Here is a 19,098-nt window from a genome sequence, read left to right on the forward strand (position 1 = left end):
GGAAATTGTAAACGCCGTGTATGTATGGGTTTTATTTTGTTTAATCGCCGTTTTCTTTTGTAAAATGTTTAATGTTTTTGTTTATTGAAATAAAGAGGTTTTGTTTTGTTAATTATAGTAAAATTAACGAGTTAATTTTAATTGTAAATTACCCTCGTTAGAATCCTGGACTCCGGCGAGCTAAATCGAGCCGGGGGTAAAATGAGCCAGAAAGTACCCGTTACAATCTGTTAAAATTCGTTGGAGAGTTCCAGTCAATTTATGGTCTCGGAGCAATGACATTTAATATCCATTCACTTCTTCATTTGGGCGAATCAGTGAGAAGAAGTGGGCCATTATGGGGAACATCCGCATTTCCTTTTGAAAATGGGATCTTTTATGATAAATTGAATGTCAACGGACCAAAAAGTGTCAGTCTTCAAATGAGCCGCAAACGGTTGAAAAAAATTCGACTACGTTCCAAGATCAACGCTTCAACAACTTCTAATGAATGTGCGAATTACTGTCACAAACTATTTGAGCCTGAAGAAAAGCTAAGAAATTGTGTTGAACTTCCTAATAATATTAGACTTATTGGAGAAAAGCTGAAGACGTCACAAGTTGAGGAAGCTATGAAAAACTACTTACAAAACCAGAACATTGAAATTCATATTTTTTCTAAGTGCATTTATCAACAAAAAATTTTCCATTCCACTTCATATGCTCGTGCAAATAAGACAAACGATACATTTGTTTTTTTGCAATCAAGACAAATTATTGAAATCTATTATTTCATTCAAGTTGGTCAAAATTGTTATATTTATGGCCGAAATCATAAATATGGTCCAAGTTCATTTTCAATCATTGTAAATTTAGATCACATATTTGAACTTAATAATAATAATACAGTAGAAATTTTTATAAGTGACATTAATAGTATTCAGGAAAAAATTATATACGTGCACGATGATGATAAGTTTTACGCTTGTTTTTTTCCAAACCTTGTAGAAATTCAATGATTGAAAGAACTTTGTTCCTTTATGTTAACAAAACTTTGTACTGAACTTAATTTTTAATGATAATTATATTAATATTCTAAAAAACTTCAAAACTTTTCTTTGCTTCATTTTTATTATTTTTAAGCTAATGTATTTTGAACGTATAATAAAGGTGTATTAATTAATTAAAAAAAAACTTAATAATGATTAGCAATATTAATTTATATTAAAGTATGTATTACAATTAAAATGTTAAATATTTTTTCGTTAAAACTTCTTCTTGATCATTGGTTTATTAGGCACGCTTTGAAATGGAAGGCAGGACTAGTCAAAGTACCACAAATGACAAAACTGAAGAATTAAATGATACTTCAAAAGATGATCCACTCATGCATTGCCTCAGTGATTCGACACCGGAAGAATTAATAAGCGCTGGGAATAATGCAAGTATAATTAACAGTCATAAATCGACACTTTCTCAATTGAATATTGCCTCTAACGGTTCTTTAAACGTTAATAATGATAATTGTGCAGTTTTTGACTCTCTAACGGCTCCAAAAAAGTCGTCAAGCAAAGTAAGCACACATTTTGTAAGATAAATTATAATTCATTTTTTATAGTTTAATTTATAATTTTTTTTTTTTTTTACAGCGTAAACGGAAAAACAGTGATTCTAAAGAGAACAAAAAAAAGACAAAAAAGCTAAAATTGCAAAAAAGAATAAGAAGGAGAAGAAAAAGAATGACAATGATTCAATAGACAATGAAAAAAGATTTACAGAAATTGCAGGTATTTCAAAAGAAAGGGAAAGAATGAAAAAAGGTTCTGATTTTTCATCTGATTCAATTACAAAAAGACTAACAGATATAACAAATATAATGAATAAAAGTTTTGCTGACATTAAAAAAACAGTAGCTCAGATAGAGAGTAAATATAGTTCTGAACTTAAGGAATTAAGAGGCTTAGTTCAAATTTTGATAGATAATTGGAATGAATTTAAAAGTATGCCGTCTACTTCATCGTCTCAAGCTTTAGAAGAAAGGACTGGTTTTCCTGAATCTAGGTTTGTTCAACGAAGCGATAATTCTATACATCTAGGAGAAGGGGTTTACATCTCTAAGAAAACGTATGATTCAATTGCGTCCGATGCTACTTCCAATGCTGTTTTTGTGAAAAAAATTATAATGACCCAGTATACTCCCGAAGAAATAATAACTTATAGTGTTAAAGGTGGAAAATCTAATAAAATTAAAATGACGTCTCGCAAACCTGGACTTGATCCAACGATCAGATTAGCCGTGAAAGGTATGAAATTATTAATGGAATTCATATTTTTTATATTCTATTATTGAATTTAATTACAAATTTATAGTTAAATATTTTATTTTAGGAATTTTCCGATATTATTTAAGTACCCGTTATACAGATGAAGCTTATATTAACGCCGAAGTTGATAAATGCGATGACCATATCCGCAGAAAAATATCTGATTTGAGAAAAAAAGCGAGACCAGCAAAGGTACCCAAAAGGAAAAAATCCTCGTCTAGTGATGACCCATCTGGCTCTAGTAGTAGCGATTCAGACGACGCGGAACCAAAGAAAAAATCTCGTAACCGAAACGTTTCGTCTGGTTCAGATGATTCAGAGAAGGCTGAACCAAGGAAAAAATCTCGTAAAAGTAACGCATCGTCTAGTTCAAATGATTCAGATAACTCTTCTGATTATTCACGTGAAACTACCTCACAATTAGATGATAAACTCGATTCCAAAGAAAACGAACCTTTGGGAGATGAATAATACATTTGATTTAAGATTTCTCTTATATAATATCGTTCTTAATAATCTTTTATGTTTCTTTAATATTCCTTATATATTTTTTTTCATTTACTAATATTGAAATTAGTTCTGTCAGAATCAAAAAATTAAAATTATTCTGTTGCATTAACACCTTATACTGTTTAAGCACATTTTAAGCTTCAAATTTTTATTTATTATTCCGAATTACTAATTTATATAAATAAATAATAAATAATTTGATATTGGCTCACTTAAAATTAAAAATTGAAAAATTCTGCTGTTATCAATATTTTTCCATACTGTTTATAAACATTTTGATTTCAATTTTTTTATTTTCAGTTTTAAATTATTTATTTATATAAATAAAAAATTTAAAATTCGTTCTGTCAAAATTAAGAATTAAGTTTTTCTATGGCATTAACATTTTACCGTACTGTTTAAAATTACATTTTTATTTATTGTTCTAACTTATTTAAATTAATAAATAATGAATAATATGTGTTGAGTATATATATTTGTTCAACTTTTATTAATCTTCAGAACCAGTTATTAACGTTTTTTTTTTTTTTTTATATTTTATTACAGGTGATTTTTTCACCACTACTTTTTTTTTGAAAATAGTTCATCTGAATTAAAAATTAATAGCTCATCAATACAACATCATTTCGAAATCTCTCCGATTGCTTCTTTACGAGTTTTTATTCCTCTCATTAAATCTCATGAATATTTCTAATCTAAACATGAGCTCATTGATTCTTATAACTTTTACATTACATCCATTATAACTCATAAGATTCTGGATTTATACTTAAAATATGGTGAGATTTTATGAGATACTGAAGCTACTCATAAGATCTCTTAGATTCTAATGAATTATGACCGTTATGAGTTTTTATGAGTAATTTCGTGGTCAAATACACATATAAAACCTTATAGAATATTTTTATATTATTTTTTTTATGAGATTGTATGAGTTTTTTCCAGCAGGGATAAATTTTTTATAAATTGTGAAAAATAAATTTGGCTACTTATTTGAATAGAATTCGTAAAAAACATGTTAAATTTATTTTCTATAAAAAATTAATGTTACTGAGAAAATTTAAAATAACAGAAATTGTTCGCACTTGAAGCTAGACAGATTTTAACTTCACTTATGAGATTTGCAATGACCAACTAAAACTTTCAATGCTCATATGGAATCTTTACAAAACAAAACAATACTCTAATTAAATTTTACGTCTATATCTCAAAATTCAATTCTATTAAGCGCTCAGCGAAGCGAGCGGGTAACATTCAGTATTTTGTTAACTGTGCCAAATAAATCGAAGATTTTTTTTATTTCGGTCCCATATGAAAATTTCGTTGAGAGTTACGAAAAAAAAAAAAATTGTGACAAAATTTGAGCGCTTTATCTTCACTTTTCAGTTAGCGCTCGCAAAAAAAAGAATTTTCGCCAAAAAAAATTTTTTTGTTACTTATTTTTCGGTTATAAAAAATTCAATATACCAAATATAAAAAAACCCTTGGTATGGTTTTATAGAAAATTAAATTCTCTACAAAGATGACTTTGTCGAATTTAAAAAATCAACAGCTTCGTTTTAATTATGGCACTATAGAAGTTAAAAATAATTTTATTAACAAAAATAATGAAGACAAAAAGATTAATTTTTTTGTAATTTTTTATTCATAAGTCTCATTGACTTAAAAATTATTCATGCTTTAAAATTAATAAAATATATCTATTTCTGTCATTTTTATTCGTCAACGGATTCTTCTATAGCACCCGTAACTCAAAACAGCAGTTGTAGTCCAGTCAACAAGTTCCATTCTCGTTTTACTTTTTTCAGCACTCTCCGACAATTATTATTGAGGTCTCATTTCGATTCGGAATGGCAACTAGATAATTTTTGAAAACAATTAAGTTCCGCTTGTAAAAATTGCAAAAGTTATTGACAATTAACTGAAAAAAAGGGAGTTTAGTTTTTTGAAAATATCTCAAAAACTAATAAAGATTTATTAAATTTAAAAAAAGATTCAAGAATAGGAGGAAATTTCCTAACAAAAAATTTCGACTCTCGGAACTGTAGGACCAATATTTTAAAAAATTATGTCTATGCAGCTTCTGACAACATGAAAACGGATCATTAATAATATTTTGAAGAAAAAATTTTTTTTCGACGATTAATTTAAGTTTTTAATTTTGCAACAACAAAAATTACTAACAAAAAAACTGAAAAACGAAAATTTTTTCATTTTTTCAACGGGGATCTATTCTGAAAACTTCCAAGAATTGCTCCAAGAGAGGAAAAAAATCTCAAATTTATAGTTAAACAACTATCACACTTGCAATGTTCATGTTCAAGCTGAAAAAAATTATTAGTTAACTATTGCATAACTAATTGAAAAATTATGATAAAAAATTTTTCCAGGCAAATTATTGTTTATTCATCTATCCCGTAAGCCCCTGAATATTTTCATTTCTGAAATTTTATATTTAATATGATAAAATAATTTTTATTAGTAAAGTGTCCAAAGTAGGCGTAGCTTACGTAAGCCAGAACACCCGTTTTCGACCGTATTTTTATCCCTATATATTGTTCCTACAGTTCCGGGAGTCGGGACTTTTCTTTAGGAAATTTACTTCTATTTTTGAATCATTTTTTAAATTTAATAAATTTTCATTAGTTTTTGAGATATTTTCAAAAAGCTTAATCCCCTTTTTTCAGTTAATTATTAATAAGATTTTCGCATCGTCACAAAAAACGGAATCTCCAAAATCGTAGCTGTTCCAAACAAGCACTAGAGATCTATTATCAGATTAGTAGAAGCATTAATACCAAATTTACCACCGTCTATGATTCGAGTTTACTACCTGACGCCGATGTTATTGCTCTTACTGATGCTGATGATGAATGTCTAGATCTTCCCGAGTCAAAATTAAAATACTAATTCAAGCCTCCAAAGCCTAATTTCTTTTGATGTTGTACCTCCCACTGAGTGTAAAATACTATTTTGACCCTCAACATACTCAAAATAGGGTATGGAGGCCGAAATTCATGTTTTAGAATAATATTTTCAACCTCCAAAACCTAAGATCGCTTTAAAACCGTATTTTTCGGTACTTCAGCCTACTAAGAGTATAAGTAGGTCAATTTTACGATTTCATAGAACATAGAATTTCGACAGTCAACAATTGAAAATATTAACTAAGTCCAGTTTTGGACTTAGAATTTTTCAACTTTATGCGTTCAATAAAATTTTTAAAGTTATTACTTTAACTTTGAATGCGAAGTACTGAAGTTAAAATAATATAATATATAAATTATGTATAATTATTCTCATAGAAAAAAATTATTCCAATATATATATATATATATATATATATATATATATATATATATATATATATATATATATATATATATAGATTTAAATTTATAAAATTATCTACACAGAAAAAAAGGTTCACTTGAGCCAAGAAAATCTTTTTGTTTTCAGAAAATTCAGTCTTATTCCAAAAAATTTGGTTTTTAATAGAAGTAAATTTTCTTGTCTTGAGAAAATTTTTCTCTTGCTCCAAACAATTAAATATAAAGATAGAAGTAAATTTTCATTAATAATTTTATTGATTAACATGTCAAATAGGAAGATCAAACAATATTGAATCATATTTTTTCATTCAATATGTATAATTGCACGCTAAAATATAAAATGGGTATCAAAAATTCAAAAGAAAAATTTTCTCAAGGTAAGAAAATTTTTTTCTCAACTGAAGTTGGTTGCGCTGTTTTCCTAAAATATCTAAAATTCATCAAATATAAAAATTTATTGTATCAAGTATTTATGATAGTTTGAATTCAGAAAAAATTACTTCCGTTAAGAATAGAATTTCAAGAAAAATTTTTACTTCGGTCTTCCTTCAAGCAGTCGAAAATTTTTTTGAGTCAAGAATTTTGTTCTCCAGTCAAGAAATTTTTTTTTCTGTGTACATAAAATCGTAAAAATTATTCTATGAAATTTTCAAGGTGTTCCGTTACTTTAAAATTTATAATTACTTTAAAACTAAAAAAATAGTGAAGGTGAAATCAGAATTAAAAGCTTAAATTTCGGCCTGGGTAACAATTTTGAAACTTGATGAAACTATTAATTTTTGTGAAATTCAATTTTTTTATAAATTAATACAGTTTCTATTATCTTATCTGAAAAATACTATATAGATTAAAAGATTATTAATCATTGAAGTAACCGACTCTTAGATAAAAAGAGAGAATGTCTTATAGCTATCACAAAGTACCCACCGAAGTAAAAAAAATTGCATACAATCATATATGATTCATATATAATTAAATAATTATATTAATTTCCGTGTAGTTACACTGATAGAAGGATTTGTTTGTATTTAATAAGCTTTATTAATTGATAATCAATGATTTTTCAACATTATAGGAATAAATAAATATTTATTAACAATTAATAAATTATTTATCAAATACGATTTATTAAATGTTAATATATATTTGTTTACAGTTATATTTATTACCCGAGTCGAAATCTCAGGTCTGTTTTCATCCTAAAAGTTTCCAAACCCATTGAAGTCTCATTTACCGCCTAAAACGAGGCCTGTTTTGGGCGTAGATGACGGTGTCAGAAAATAAATACGATCAAACCAGACCTCAGCAGTCCCATTTTGATCGTAAAGGTTATTAAAAGATGTACGATTATTATTATTTTTTAACAACTTATTCATTATTATTATTATACCACCGACATCTTGTTTTTCATAGCCGCGAAAATTCGAATTATTTTTGTTATTACTAATATTATCAATATATACGTGAATAGAAAATAATTGATAATGTTATTTATCTTGGTCTTTGATATTAAAAAAAAAAATTCGATTATTATTTAAATTTTCATTGTTTGTTTAATAAACAATTTGCTATAAACAAATTAATTATCTCTTGGTATTTTTTTTCTTTTTCTACTGAAAAAAACAAAAACAACCATGTATTATTTAAAAAAAAAAAATTTATTTATATTTTTTATTGAACTTTTAATTTTCTGTTATCTTTAATTTCACCACTCTTACCTGGTTTTTTATGTTTAATTTTATTATAACTTTTTAACTAATGAAGAAACAAAGAAAAAATTGAGGACTTACTTATTCTTTATTAATTAAACAACAAATCAAGCCAAAATTTGAAGCTCTGACTCAATTATTTATTTAATTTATACTATTTGTTGATAAAAAAAATCTTTCAGAAAATGTTTTTTTCTACTTTTATGTCTAAATATCTTATAAACAAATTAAACTATCAACTTACAACTTATGTAACTTTTTATTTAACGGATATTTATCAACAATTTCAGCTTATTAATTTTAGTTTTGCTCGGTTATTTTTTCAATTATGAATAAAAATAAGGTAGAAAAAAATTTTTTCTCCAAGTTTATTAGCCTAAGCATCTTAGTAACTAAAAATGTTATTTAATTTAAGTAAGTTTATTTATAAAATATTGTTCACAAATAATATAAGGTATTTTTTAAATTATATTTTACAGTTGATAGTTAAATTAGTTTATAAGATATTTAGACATAAAAGTAGAAAAAAACATTTTCTTGAAGATTTTTTTTATCAACAAATGGTATAAATTAAATAAATAATTGAGTCAGAGCTTCAAATTTTGGCTTAATTTGTTGTTTAATTAATAAAGAATAAGTAAGTCTTCAATTTTTTCTTTGTTTCTTCATTAGTTAAAAAGTTATAATAAAATTAAACATAAACAACCAGGTCAGAGTGGTGAAATTAAAGATAACAGAAAATTGAAAGTTCAATAAAAAATATAAATAAATTTTATTCTTTTTTAAATAATCCATGGTTGTTTTTGTTTTTTTAAGTAGAAAAAGAAAAAAAATACCAAGAGATCATTAATTTGTTTATAACAAATTGTTTATTAAATAAACAATGAAAATTGAAATAATAATCGAATTTTTTTTTTTTTTAATATCAAAGACCAAGATAAATAATGATTTTTAAAACAAAAATGCTTCCTTAATTTTCATAACAAGTGGTGAAAAAAAATTGTTATTTAACAAATGCGTTTTTAAGCAATAAAAAAATTTTTTTAAGAAACGGTTTTTTTTTTAATTCTAATTATCATCAAAGATTACGTTATCAAAAAAAAATTTTTAATTATCTTATAAACAACGCATTTGTTTATAACAATTTTTCAAACAATAGAAGATAAAAATTATTAAAAATCATTTTTAAGTAGCTTCTGATCATAAGAAAACGGATCAATAATAATATTATAAAAAAAAAAATTTTTTTTCAATGTTTAATAAAGCTTTGTAATTTTTCCCCTCAGTAAATTGTTAATAACAAAACGAAAATTAACAATTTTTTAATTTTTCCAACGGGAATCTATTCTAAAACCTTTGAAAAATAGCTCCACGAAAGGAAAAAATTCTCAGATTAATAGTTTAACAATTATCGCACTTGCAATATTAATGTTTGTGCGACAAAAAATTGTTAATTAATTAATGGATAACTTATTGAAAAATCACGATAAAAATTTTTTGACCACGGATTATTGTTCATTGATCTATCCTGCAGGCGCCTGAATTTTTTTAATTTTTAATTTTCATATTTAATAAGTTTAAATAATATTTATTCATTAAAGGTCCGAAGGGGGCGTGGCTTGCGCGAGTCGGAGTACCCGTTTTTGAGCATATTTTCAACCCTCTGGAAAAATTATAAATATTGGTCCTACAATTCCGGGAGTCAAGACTTTTTTTATGAAATTTCCTCCTCTTTTTGAATCTTTTTTCAAATTTAAACTATCCCAAATAGTTTGTGAGATATTGACAAAAAATCAAACCCCTTTTTTTTTGTTTACTTAATTGTTTATAACTATTTCAATTTTTGCGAGCGGGCTTAACATTCTTTCAAAAACTATCTACATGCCATTCCGAATCGAATGAAACCTCAATCATAATTTTCGGAGAAGGCGAAAAAATTTTGACCTAAAAGGCACTTGTTGACTAAACTAAATAGAAAATTGAAGGTTCGATAAAAAATATGAAATTTTTTTTTTTAATAATACATGGTTGTTTTTGTTTTTTTAAGTAGAAAAAGAAACAAAATACAAAGAGATAATTCATTTGCTTATAAAAAATTGTTTATTGAGTAAACAATGAAAATTTAAATAACTATCGATCTTTTTTAATATCAAAGACCCAGTTAAATGATGATTTAAAAAAAAAAAAGGTTCCTTAATTTTCATAAGAAGTGGTAAAAAAAATTGTTATTTAACAGATGCAGGCTAACTTATAACCCACCTCAAACAAGACATTGATATGTCGGCCGTAGTGTAGTGCGTAAGCGATAGTCTGGCGAGCGTTAGGTTGTAGGTTCGAATCTCGGGTAGGGCAAAAATATTTAATAAGTTAAGCGTATGTGTAATATATAACCTAAGTGTGTAGCGTGATTATATCTCTATAAAGCGAATAAAAGTCACCTCTCTTGACTTTGAACCTATAACATCCTACCTCCATCTACAATCCAGAGTAAAAAAAAATAAAAATTTTGCTTTGAAAATTATAAAAAAAAAAAAATATATGACCACAGTGGGTATTTTTAAATATATTATTATTATTATTATTATTATTATTATTATTATTATTACTACTATTATTATTATTATTATTATTATTATTATTATTATTATTATTATATTTTACATTATTATTATTTCGGGCCTGATTTGATCGTAACTGCGTCAGAATGGGACAAAACACTCATGATTACGATAAAAACAGACCTGCGCCTATAGAGTAACCAAGAGTTGCAGGTCTGTTTTAATCGTAAAAATTTTCTGAAACAGACTTGCCAAAAAATACGATTAAAACAGACCTGAAATTTCGACTCGGGTAAGTCTTCAAACAAATTCAATTGTTAATAGTTAATAAATCCTTCTATCAGTACATATATTATCATATCCAATTTTATATCATCGTATACAATTATATATAATTTTATGTTCTCATATATAGTTTCACATAAGTAGTTGTATGTAATAATGTTTGTGAATTTTGTAAAACTCTATAGAATTGTACATAATTTTATAGAATTATTCATAATTCTATATAATTATAAATATATATATATATATATATATATATATATATATATATATATATATATATATATATAAATAATATATAATTTTACCTAAGTATTAACAATTACACACAAATTTTTTTTACCCGGGTAAAAATTCTGTACTATTGTGTCTAAATATATATAATTGTATAAAGTTGTGAAGGAAATCTCATAAAATTTTACATAATTCTAAATAATTGTACATAATTTTATATACAACATAATTGTTGTTCGGTGAACAAGGCCCAGTAGCGATTAACTCGCTCCTGGGGGACTCCCAAATTCAAGAGACGCACCTGTCCACCGCTAGTTCCCGCAAAATCGAACCGCCAATGGAAAATCAGCCTCTCGATCATGCCATGAATCGACCGCTTTATTGGCTGATCGCTCCCACTAGACATGCGCAATAGCCTTCTTCCCCAACTCAACGAGGAAGAAGACGAACTATTGTTATTATCTTTCGCTTCCACGCTTTCGCTGCATCAAGTCGCCATTAGTATTTCTTTACTTTCGCTTTTCGTTAATAAACCGCATTTCGCTTATTTAATAATTTAATTTGCTTAAATTAACCGCTAATAATTCGCTTTAGTTTGTTTCAGATAAGTTGTGTTATTTGTGCATTTATTTCACCGCTTTTTCAGTGCCGGCAAAGTGTTCAACCACGTGTCAACCGGCTTTGCTTTTGCAAACCACGCTGTAATTTATAAATCCGCTTTTATCTTAACAATCCGCTATTAAACATATTAAATATTGAGTGTATTTAATGTAAATAAATTCCTAGTGTTATTTTTGATAATAATTTACGCGTTTTAATTGAGATATCCAGACCTAAACCTGATCTCCGCTTTTCCGCTCTTTCAGTAATTATTCAATTGTATATAACAATTGTAACAATTTTATATAATTCTAAACAATCTCATTTTATAGAATTTTATATAAATTACATCCAATTATATATAGACTATATACAATTATATATAAATTATGTATTATACATAGATACATGATCGTATCTCATTATCTAAAATTTTTGTTTACTCGGGAAACTCATAAGTTTATTTTCAGGAAAAGTTAAAAAAAAGTAATAGTAATTTTAACACCACAAATGAACAGTACTATTAATTATTTTATTCAGTACCACAATATTAAATTCTACTTATTATTCTAATTCTTTTGTGTTTACTGTTTGAGCGACAAATAATCGTTGATCTACTTTCATAGATATACAAACAGATTTTACAAATTTTACTGGAACAGCTATATGTTCTTCAGTTATCGTACATTCATATATATGTGGTACTGTCAAATTTTCGTTGCCATATGACAGTTGAAAAGCATTGTTGAATTCAAATTTTTTTATTATCGCATGATGAGTGCCATAACAGTGACAAGTATTTAAGCATTCGCACTCAGTAATTTTGATAAAGCAACAAACTCTGCCGAAACGTGGTATTCCTGTATGATCAGTGTACTGTACGTCAGATGATAGTGTTTTTAAATCTCGTGAATACTGTTCAGAAACATACAATTGACCGTCTTTCATTAATCGATGGTATTTTTTTATGTTTCTAATCGGTAGTAAATGTTGTACTGCTCTACGTAAGAATTGCGGAATGTTATCGAAATTGACATAAGTTCCAACACTGTAACAATGTCTGAATATCTTTTCGCAAATTTTTACTCCATATTTTCTGATGATACAAAAATCCCGTAAAGGTCCATCAGGTAGCTGTTCTTGATATTTGTACATCCTGAGTAACTGACCATGTATATTTGCAATTTGGGAATCAATGTACCTGGTCCCATGTATTAACTTCAAGAATTGCCCGTTCAAATCTTCAAAGACATAACAAGAAGTTGTCCACAAAGGCCCAATTCGTCTTACATATTCTGGTAAGTGAAGAAGTGAATGTATGTTAATAGAACAATTTTGGAGCCCATACAGCGTTTCAAAGTCACTGACAATTTTATTTAATAACCTTTGTGCTTCATCTATCATTTCATGCGTAATACTATCAGATGAAAGGTATGCAATACCTGTAACTAATAGCATAAAATGTTCAAAAAAAACATTTTGCATCACATCAGATAAGACTGGTAGCGAGTAATAAAAAAACCACATTCTAAGCTCTGAAGCTTTTCAGTGAGTTAGTTCTTGTATTGTTCGTGGCAATCGGTGGACGAATTTTTGTGGTTTTATGCTAGTTAATCGATCATTGATCACTTGAATTACAGGATAAAGTGAATAACGAAAACTATTATAAGTACTGTCGAACCACAAAGATAAGAGTTTTTTTACAACACCATTATCTACGCAATGCATTTTATCAATTGCTGTTCCTGCTATAAAATCCGGCATTATGTTTGATAAAGCACATGGACCTTTGACTCCAAATTGTTCGCTGTTATTTTCTAATGCAATATTTGCATGCTCTATAGATTGCTCAGTTGTTCGGAGAGTTGGATTTTGAGTGAATTTGTAAACGTGCGTCGTTCCCCCAGTTGAACAACGATAACTCTCTCCTGGTTCTAAACAAACTGGGCAACCATAAAAACCATTGAATTGTTTAAAGTTTAGAAAATGTGTTTTGGCAGGATTATCGCATGTACCAAACAGCAATGCTGCTTGAACAAATATTTCCTGTCCATCAGATAGAGTATACTTCACACCTTCAAGAAGTTTTGTGAATTGTGAGTGCAGTTTATCGATAAACAGATTAGCATCAGGTTTAGTATCACCAAACCACAATCCAGCTAACAATAAGTTATGACGTTTGGCTCGTTCTTTAAAAGGTAATTCGTTGATCGTTAAATACAAAGGCCAAATACTTATTTGTGACGATTTAAAAACCGAAACACCGTCAGTGCACCACATGAATGATATATTATTTCCGTTAGATAAGTAACCGTTCCTCTCAATATTTTTGTATAAAGAACCATCATAGACATCATTAATGAAAGTTCCATTCAAATGTGGCTGTCGGAACTGGTTTCGCAATTGTCGGTAAAATCCGGGTCGGTTATATAATTCTTGCAGTTGCTCGGAAATTGATAAGGTGATAAAATGTGCTGTTTTGCTGTTTAAGCATTCTGGACAAGCTTCATTTGAAGAGGTTAAGCCTTTTAGGCAATTTGAACAATAATAATGTTTCTTATGATTAGTGTTGTTATAATTTCCCAAAGCAAAAAACTTCTTGAACTTAAATAAACTATTTTTATGAAGACCGTCACTCAAACAATGTAAATTTATTATAGATATAATGTCAATAAGACATGACTGCGTGATGTTATGAGTTATTAACAAAGTCGCAATTAATAACATACTTTGAGTAATTGTTAATGGTGCTTCATTGTAGAGAGGTAAATCATAATTCAGATTGTTAGTAGTGTCTCTTAAGTTCTCGTCTTCATCGTCTTCGTCAGCGAAAATTTGTTCCTCCTCTTCTTCTTCTCTTTCTTCTTCTACTTCATTCCAGACAGCATTAGAAGTGTGGATATTTCTATTTGGCATCATAACTTCTTCTCTCTGTCCATGCACATTATCAGAATATATATTTTCATTATCCACATCGTGATGTTCTTCTTTGACAGCTGCTAAAACATTTTCTGCCACTACGTCATTAACCCTAAGGTTAATCGGTTGATTTGGAGTCTAAAAATAAATATTATAATTTAATGTGATATGTTTATATTTTAGCTTCTTGAACTATTAAATTTTGCTTAATTTTTTTCTAAAAAAAATGTGTAAATAGCAAATAGACTTTGTTATGCCATAAGTATCAACTTACAGAATTTTCAAGGATATTTTGTTGTCTCACACAGTTCATTGGCCTGGCATCCACTATGTTTTGAAACTCTAAGACTCCATCCAAGTTGATCTCGTCGTCATTTAAGTTATTTCCATTTTCAATAATATTGTCATCGATTCTTTGGTTCAATGGAATATTATCAACCTAAAATAACGATTTTAATGCTATTAATGATATTTAGTAATATTATTGAAGGTCAGAAATGATTTACAAATACTTTTTTTTTTTATTTATTTTAAATTCTATTAAAATTTTTTATTTTTATATACTTAGAATATGACATTGATTTCAGTCGACATCTGAAAGATTTTCTTTTTTTTTATCAAGTTAATTTTAATAAGAAAAATTTTCAAAAAATGTCCCATCAAGAAATTTAAAAAAAACTACGGATGAAATTTTTTGAAATTTATTTTTCTAAAAAAAATTACTTGCTAAAAAAATTAAAAAAATTTTTAAATGTCTGCTGACTTTAGTCATACTTAGAATATGGTAAAGAGTTGTGAAGAAGGTATTATAAGCGGGGAGGCGGAGGGGTGTCGTGAGCAACGAGAGACGGGGCTCATCGACGGACCGAGCGAGCCATCGCTACCGCGACCGCGTCGACTGCCGTGCCACGGCATTTATGTATATAGGTTTAACTTTTGTCATGAGTTTAATTATTTTATTTATAGTTAATTATTATTATTACTATTGTAACTATTATTATGTTTAATTGTTTAGTTAAAAGTATTAATGAAAGATTATTAATTTAATTAACGGTTAAAACGTCGTTTGAAATAATTGAAACAATTAATTTGACAAGTTTCGTTTACAACTTTATTATTTGTTTACGGCGATTATTATTAATAATAATAATCTGTATATGATTTTTTTTGTTTACAATTATTTCTTTGATTTAAAATTATTTCAAAGGACGACTATTAGAAAAAGGAATTTAGTAGTTTGCCATCGCGCGATAGATGGCGTCGACTGTTCGCTCGCGATAAAAATCGCCGAGCTGATATAAGCGAAACCGCGACGTGATAATTTTTGTTCTTTCAAAGAACAAAAATTTACTTTATCTGAAATAATTAATTGATTAAAATATTTTGAATAAATTCGAAATATCCAATTAATTATTTTTCTAAGTCCCAGGAAATTAAATTAGTATGGGAAATAATTTTGGTAAAATAATTATGTTTGTATGAAATTATTTTTCGACGTTGAAATTATAGGAAAATGTAATTCGATTGAAATCGATGTAATCTGTTGAATCAATTGAATGAATCTGATATTTAATTTTGAAAATATATTTAAAAACTTATAAATTTTCGGGGATTTCCCGAAGTTCGACGGCAAGCGATAGGTGGCGATAATTCACCAATACTTTTCGCTTTTATTAATAATTTTTGGGTTGATAAAGCCCAAAAATTATCCACCGTTGAGCAACCTTTCTCTGGGTTTAATTTACTTGTCTGGAGACTTCTGGCCAAGGAAATTAAAAGAGGGTTCTCTCTACCTGGTGCGGACTACCACAGGTAAGTGAACTTATCTACCTACGAGTAAAGGCGACTCTCCACCTGGAGGCCTTCAGCCAAAAGGTGGCAACCCCAGCCGAGTAGGTGAGGGAGAGGTAGATTCTATTCACTCTTCCTTTGGGAATCGCGAATTAGGGCCTGCGGGGCGGCACTAGTCACCTGTCAGGAGCTGGGCACCAGAGGGCCGACTGAAGGGGAATTAGCGACGCGTTTTGAAAGGTACGACGGGCGAATGATTTTACCAACGACGGTAATGGAAATTGTAAACGCCGTGTATGTATGGGTTTTATTTTGTTTAATTGCCGTTTTCTTTTGTAAAATGTTTAATGTTTTTGTTTATTGAAATAAAGAGGTTTTGTTTGTTAATATTAATTAAATTTCCGAGTTTGATTAATTTCGAAATTACCCTCGTTAGAATCCTGGACTCCGGCGAGCTTAAAATCGAGCCGGGGGTAAAAATTGGTCAAAAAGTACCCGTTACAGAGTAATAAACAAAACTTGAAAACATTAATACATTCCAATTTTAATTATTAATTGAAATATAAAAATTTATAACTATTTACTTACTTCATTATCGTTATTATTTTGCGGAAGAACATTATTTCTTTTTCGAATACTATTGAGATAGTCTCTCTTCCTTCGTTTGGACAAATCATGGAAACTTTTGTTAGACATTTTTACTTTTAATCAAGTACCAGATGGATTCTTAATTGCAATAAATATTAGTTTATTTGCACTTTTCTCTTTGAACTTTTAGTTTAACACTCAATTGAAAAATTTTTATTTATGTAAATATTACTCGTTGTTTATTAAATGTACCATGAGGTTATGTTTAGACTGTTTACATGCAGTATATATTTATAGAATACATTTAAAAATACTACATGACTTTACTAATACATCGATAAAAATTTAGACTGGAACGCCACCAACCTTAAAAATGTGCAATAATCTAATAGTATAATATTATTGGTTGTTTAATTTAAGAGTTTCTAAGCTTTCAAATTTCCCGCCACTTTTCAGCCAATCACATAATTATCTGTGAAACCCAACAGAAATCAATCATGGCGAAATCAACGATAGTAAACAATTTGACAAACGGCCATTTTTAGAGCATTATTGTGGTTATTTTAATACTTTCGCCGTATTCTTTTTATTAATTATTATTAATAATAATTATTCATTCGTAATGCCACCCAAAAATAAAAAATTAGAAGATTTTACATATGCATTGATATGGTTCATCAGTACCAAGGAAAGATATGTAGTTGAAACAAATAAATTGCCAAAGACTCGCCGGAAGAAAGGCAATGTGATAAAAATTTTATGGGAGGATCCAAGTACTCAAATCAGTACAAGATATGAGGTGAAAATTCTAGAATTTGATAGTAAGTATAAATAAATTATTATGTATAATATTTTTTAATCTCATTGGAAATTTTCAGTTGACTTGCTAACGAGGTTATGAGTTGCTGTAGTTAAGTCGTGAAAATATATTTTTCGATATAATATTTGAAAAAGTTGACAAAATCGTTTTTATTATTTAATGATATTAAAGTTAGCCGACATTTTTGACTTTTTGATTTTTTTTATTTATTAAATTATAGATAAATAACATTTTTTTAAAATTGTACTTTTAGTTTTTTAATTTTTTTGCAATGAAATTTTTTTTTTTTATCAATTTGTAATAATTTTTACAACGAAGAAAAAATTATAAAAGTTTTTAGAGGTCAGCTAATTTAATTTTCATATTATTTTAGTGTTTATTAATTTTATCTTCTTAATTTTTATAACTTTTGGATTAATTATTATAGATGACAAAACAAAATTGGAAAATATTCTACTTGATGAAGACGGCAATGTGTGTGATGAAAATGCCAAATTGTTCTTCAGATCTGTTTTAGACAAAAAAAGAGCACTACAAGAAGGAGCGAAACTAGACGTAGCTAAGAACAAAATCCAAAAAACTAGTCTTGCTCATGTAATAGCTAAGAAAAAACCACTATTTGAACGTACCGGGAGTATTATAAATAATTATTTATTATTGATTATAATGAGTATTCCTCCTCGGACTATTATAATTATATTTATTATTCATTATAATGAAAAGGCTAGCTGCTCTAAAACCAACGAATTTCAACACCAATTTACAGAGATTGCTCAAATTGAATACAATGACACATCTTCCGATAAAAGTAGTCCAGAGCCAAATGATGATGGTCAAATTAACACTCCTGGAATCGCGAATAATTTAAACGAAACAAGTGAAGAAAATATCGAAAGTCTCGAGTTATCTGATGAGAATGAAGTAGATATTGGAGCTTTACACACATTTTTTCCAGTGACGGGCAAGTATATATTTTGCAAATTTTTTTATAAGTATAGAATTCATTTTAGATGGTTCTGAAATAACTAATCATCATTGAAATTAAAAAATATTCCCTTGCAAAGTCGAGTTACTGTTGATCAAAATTTTTTATGAATAGCAATATAATTTGAAATTATTTGACATTAATAAAATTAACTCTTCTAAAAGCAATAAAGACAAAATTATGTTTAACTTTTGTTATTAATTGGATAAACATACAACAATCTATTTCAATGCTCCAATTGATAAAAAAGAGATGAATTTCTATGTATTGTAATTAATTTCAATAATAAAACAAATAAACAATTATTTGTTGATATTAACTATTACTTTTCTGTCATTATTTCAACAGCAAGTGACGAAAATAAAAAATTTTTAAAACAAATCTATACTGGATTATCTGAGGCATATCAGCGTCAACAAATTGATTTAAAAAAGGTATTCTTTTTTTCATTAACATCATTAACA

General features: G+C 27.7%; 2 protein-coding genes across 2 annotated transcripts; one reads left to right on the top strand and one right to left on the bottom strand.

Annotated features, from left to right (window-relative positions):
- The first annotated feature begins 275 nt into the window (after positions 1 to 275).
- Positions 276 to 2,990, top strand: LOC123272210 (dentin sialophosphoprotein-like). The gene is made up of 4 exons (XM_044738910.1): positions 276 to 599; positions 1,277 to 1,424; positions 1,671 to 2,282; positions 2,368 to 2,990. The coding sequence occupies exons 1-4, from the start codon at positions 276 to 278 to the stop codon at positions 2,772 to 2,774; spliced, it is 1,491 nt and encodes a 496-aa protein (XP_044594845.1). The 3' UTR covers positions 2,775 to 2,990.
- Positions 2,991 to 12,117: 9,127 nt separating this feature from the next.
- On the bottom strand, positions 12,118 to 16,937 carry LOC123272211. Its single transcript, XM_044738912.1, has 3 exons — positions 16,830 to 16,937; positions 14,725 to 14,889; positions 12,118 to 14,588 (listed from the first exon to the last, which is right to left on the bottom strand). Exons 1-3 carry the CDS (start codon positions 16,935 to 16,937, stop codon positions 13,077 to 13,079), a joined length of 1,785 nt encoding a protein of 594 aa, XP_044594847.1. The 3' UTR covers positions 12,118 to 13,076.
- Between the last annotated feature and the right edge of the window lie 2,161 nt (positions 16,938 to 19,098).

The sequence above is a fragment of the Cotesia glomerata genome, linkage group LG9, assembly GCF_020080835.1.
Source record: "Cotesia glomerata isolate CgM1 linkage group LG9, MPM_Cglom_v2.3, whole genome shotgun sequence".
Lineage (NCBI taxonomy): Eukaryota > Metazoa > Arthropoda > Insecta > Hymenoptera > Braconidae > Cotesia > Cotesia glomerata.